Source organism: Anneissia japonica, unplaced genomic scaffold (assembly GCF_011630105.1).
Source record: "Anneissia japonica isolate Jap-2015-1 unplaced genomic scaffold, ASM1163010v1 scaffold284915_len19596_cov164, whole genome shotgun sequence".
NCBI lineage: Eukaryota > Metazoa > Echinodermata > Crinoidea > Comatulida > Comatulidae > Anneissia > Anneissia japonica.
Window position 1 is genome coordinate 5,776 of NW_022718766.1, and position 3,510 is coordinate 9,285.

At 43.4% G+C, this 3,510-nt stretch overlaps 1 protein-coding gene across 1 annotated transcript; it reads left to right on the forward strand.

Moving 5' to 3' along the window:
* Nucleotides 1-2,535: 2,535 nt before the first annotated feature.
* Nucleotides 2,536-3,114, forward strand: LOC117110626. Its single transcript, XM_033253393.1, has one exon. It carries the CDS (start codon nucleotides 2,536-2,538, stop codon nucleotides 3,112-3,114), a length of 579 nt encoding a protein of 192 aa, XP_033109284.1.
* Nucleotides 3,115-3,510: the final 396 nt, after the last annotated feature.

The following is a 3,510-nucleotide window of genomic DNA, read 5'->3' on the forward strand; positions in this document are numbered from 1 at the left end:
GTGCTTTTTTGTTTTTTTATCTATGTCCTGATTATTTATATTGCTTGTTATGTTGTAAATTTTTAAATGTTTATGTCTTTCTGAATGTTCAATTCCTTAATTTGTACATATATTAAAATGAAATGTTTTTTTTTTAATGTATTTTGACTTTGTTTATGAATAAAAGATACCTTGATATAAAGGTGGTGGGTAATCTAATGTTCAGTACCAGTCCATTTGGTAAATGCGTAGGAGGATGGCATCCAGTTTGCGAGAGTGAATCGTTGGCAGCTATACATTTGACGCAAGTTGATACTCTTTATAATCAGTTCTTGACTATCGAGAGCATTGGAGTTCGGTGTAACCCTAAGTGTGGTGGATGTAAATGTGGTAAATGCCCAGTAGGTGCAAAGGAGTTCACGTTGCAGGAGGAGCGAAAGCTAAGTTTGATAGAAGACGGCTTAACATACCAAAATGGGCGATGGATTGCTAGATATCCTTGAGTGAAGAATCCTAACGAGTTGCCAGACAACAGAAATGTAGCTTTGGCAAAACTTCACTCGTTAAAGAAACGTTTGAGTAAAGATCCAGAAAAGGCGAAGCAGTACAATGAACAGATACAGGACATGATTGAGAGAGAGGTAGTCAAAGAGGTGTCTGACACAGAGTTGCATGAGTACCGTGGACCGGTGCATTATATAGCCCATCACGCAGTTCCTAAGCCGGATAGTGAGAGTACACCACTGAGGATAGTTTTTGATAGCAGTGGGAACTACCGAGGTCACACACTGAATAACTACTGGGCAAAGGGACCAGATCTCAACAACTGTTTGTTAGGTGTCTTATTGAGATTCCGGCGGGAGAGAACGGCAATAGTAGGTGATATACGAAAAATGTATCACAGTGTAGGGATAACTATGTTGGGCCAGCATTGTCACAAGTTCTTGTGGAGAAATATGGAGGTTGGGAGAACACCTAGTACATATTGCGTGACCGCAGTAAATTTTGGTGATAAACCTGCAGCAACGATCGCAATCAGTGCATTGCGTAAGACGGCTAAAATGAGTGAAAGAGAATTCCCGAAGGCTGTTAAAACGCTTATGGAGAACGTTTACATGGACGACGTTCTGGACTCCTGTGAGAGTGAGGAAAAGGCGCTAAAGAAGACAGAGCAAATGGATAAAGTATTGGAGTCGGGGAATTTCAAGATTAAAAGGTGGATCATTTCCAGCAATTCTTCGAACGAGTTTGAAGCATTGAATGTGTTTAAGCCGAATGAATGCCGTGTTTGACCCCCTCGGGCTGTTGTCACCAGTTACGGTAAGAGCGAAGATATTGTTGCAAAAATTATGGGGAGAAAAGCTAGCTTGGGATGAACTGATAGCAGAAGCAGATGCTAAAGAGTGGTTGGCGCTGTTCGACGACATTAGAACGTGCAGTAAAGTCCAAATAGAGAGGTGCATTAAACCGAGCAACGTAAAGGAAGGGGTAAAACCACTCCTAATACTGTTTTCAGACGCATCGGAAAGAGCTATGGGAACCGTGGCCTATGTACGGTATGAATGCGAAGATGGCACCTACTCCGTGAGGCTCATGGCAAGCAAGAGTAGGGTGGCACCTATACAAATAACAACCATAGTAAGATTAGAACTTAGCGCAGCAGTGTTTAGTGTTCGTTTAGCTAAGACAATCAAAGATGAGACCAGTATAGAGTTTGAGAGAGTTTTCTACGTTGTCGACAGCCAAATAGTAAGAGCTATGGTACAGAAGGAGAGTTATGGTTTCAAGACCTTTGTAGCCACCCGGGTCGGGGAGATTCAACAGCTCTCCGATCCACAAGATTGGTGGTGGATACCGGGGGAGTCTAATATGGCGGATTTAATATCTAGAGGAGGTTTTCCAAGTGTGCTGTCCGAACCGAGCAGATGGCAAATGGGTCCAGAGTTCCTGAGTAGGCCTGCCAGTGAATGGCTCATTTCCCAAAGGTGAACTCAAGAAATCCCAGAGAGAATTGGTGTTGTAATGACAGTGAAAGTAAAAGAGACATCTATTAATTCTATCCAGATTCAAAGGTTTAGCAGCTACTCAAAGTTATTAAGAGTGATGGCTATTTTCCTGGAGGTTCTGAAGGGTAAGAGTTTCAAGTCAGCATCGCTGATGGTAACAGCAGAAAAACTAAAAGGAGCGGAGCTATATTGGATTAAAGAAGCTCAGAAACCTATGCGAGACCTAATGCACAAAGAGTATCCTAAGTTCCTCAAAAGGTATGGTAGCTTAGGTCCACGACTTCGAGAAGATGATGTTATTGTCGTTGGAGATCGGGTTAAAGAACATGTCAGTTACAACCACGAAATGGTTCCTCTGCTGCCACATGATCACGAGTTTACTAAGTTGTACGCTGTAATGACACACGATGACGGCCATAATGGTGTTGACACAACGATGACTAAGATCAGATCACATTATTGAGTGGTGCGACTTAGGCGGTTAGTAACCAGCATAAGACATAGCTGCATCCGATGTAGGAAGTTTGAAGGTGAAGAGATAAGGCAGCAAATGGCACCCTTGCCCTTGCAGAGGCTGAAACCTTCGCCACCTTGGAGCTCGGTAGGATGTGATTTGTTTGGACCACTGAAAGTCAAGGGAGAAGTCCAAAAGCGAGTGAGAGGCAAGGCCTACGGAGTAATATTCAGTTGCCTTGTTACAAGATCAGTTCATTTAGACTTGATGACGGATTATAGTGAGGATTCCCTTTTGAAGGTGTTTAGACGGTTTGTATCCATAAGAGGATACCCGAATGAAATATTCAGTGATTGTGGCAGTCAACTAGTCGCAGCGAAGGAGAGTATCAAAGGGTTCGGAGTTCGTCATGGAGTTGAGTGGACATTTTCCACACCAGACGCACCGTGGCAGAATGGTGTCACCGAGAGTTTAATTCGAGGAGTTAAGAAGTCGTTATTCCATGTCATAGGAGAGCAGGTGTTGCAGGAGTTGCAGACAGTGCTTTATGAAATTGCAAACTTGATGAATGAGCGACCTATTGGCAAACATCCTACGAGTCCAGAACGTTACTTATGTCCAAATAATCTTCTCGGACGTTCATCTGTAAGCTGGGTAATAATGCACAAAGATTGAGATTTGTTCAGAGATTGACTGACCAATTCTGGCAGAAGTGGACACAGGATTACTTTCCTACACTTATCGTGAGAAAAAAATGGCATGTGGAACATCGTAATTTGAAGAAGGGAGATGTTGTGGTTATTAAGGAGGAGAACGTGAAGAGAGGACAGTGGCGACTTGGTAGAGTTTCTGAAGTTTATCCAGACTCAAGAGGATTGGTGAGGAGTGTCGAGTTGAAGACTACTAGTGAATCAGGAAGGTCGAGCCACTGAAGCGAGCAGTGCAGAGACTGATTTTGCTGATACCAGTTGAAGAACAATAGCTTGATGTAGACCAGGGTCGGCGGAACGTTTTCAAAGTGGGGGCCCCACTTATAAGCAGGCGTGTAACAGGGGTCTTGGGTCGGGGGGG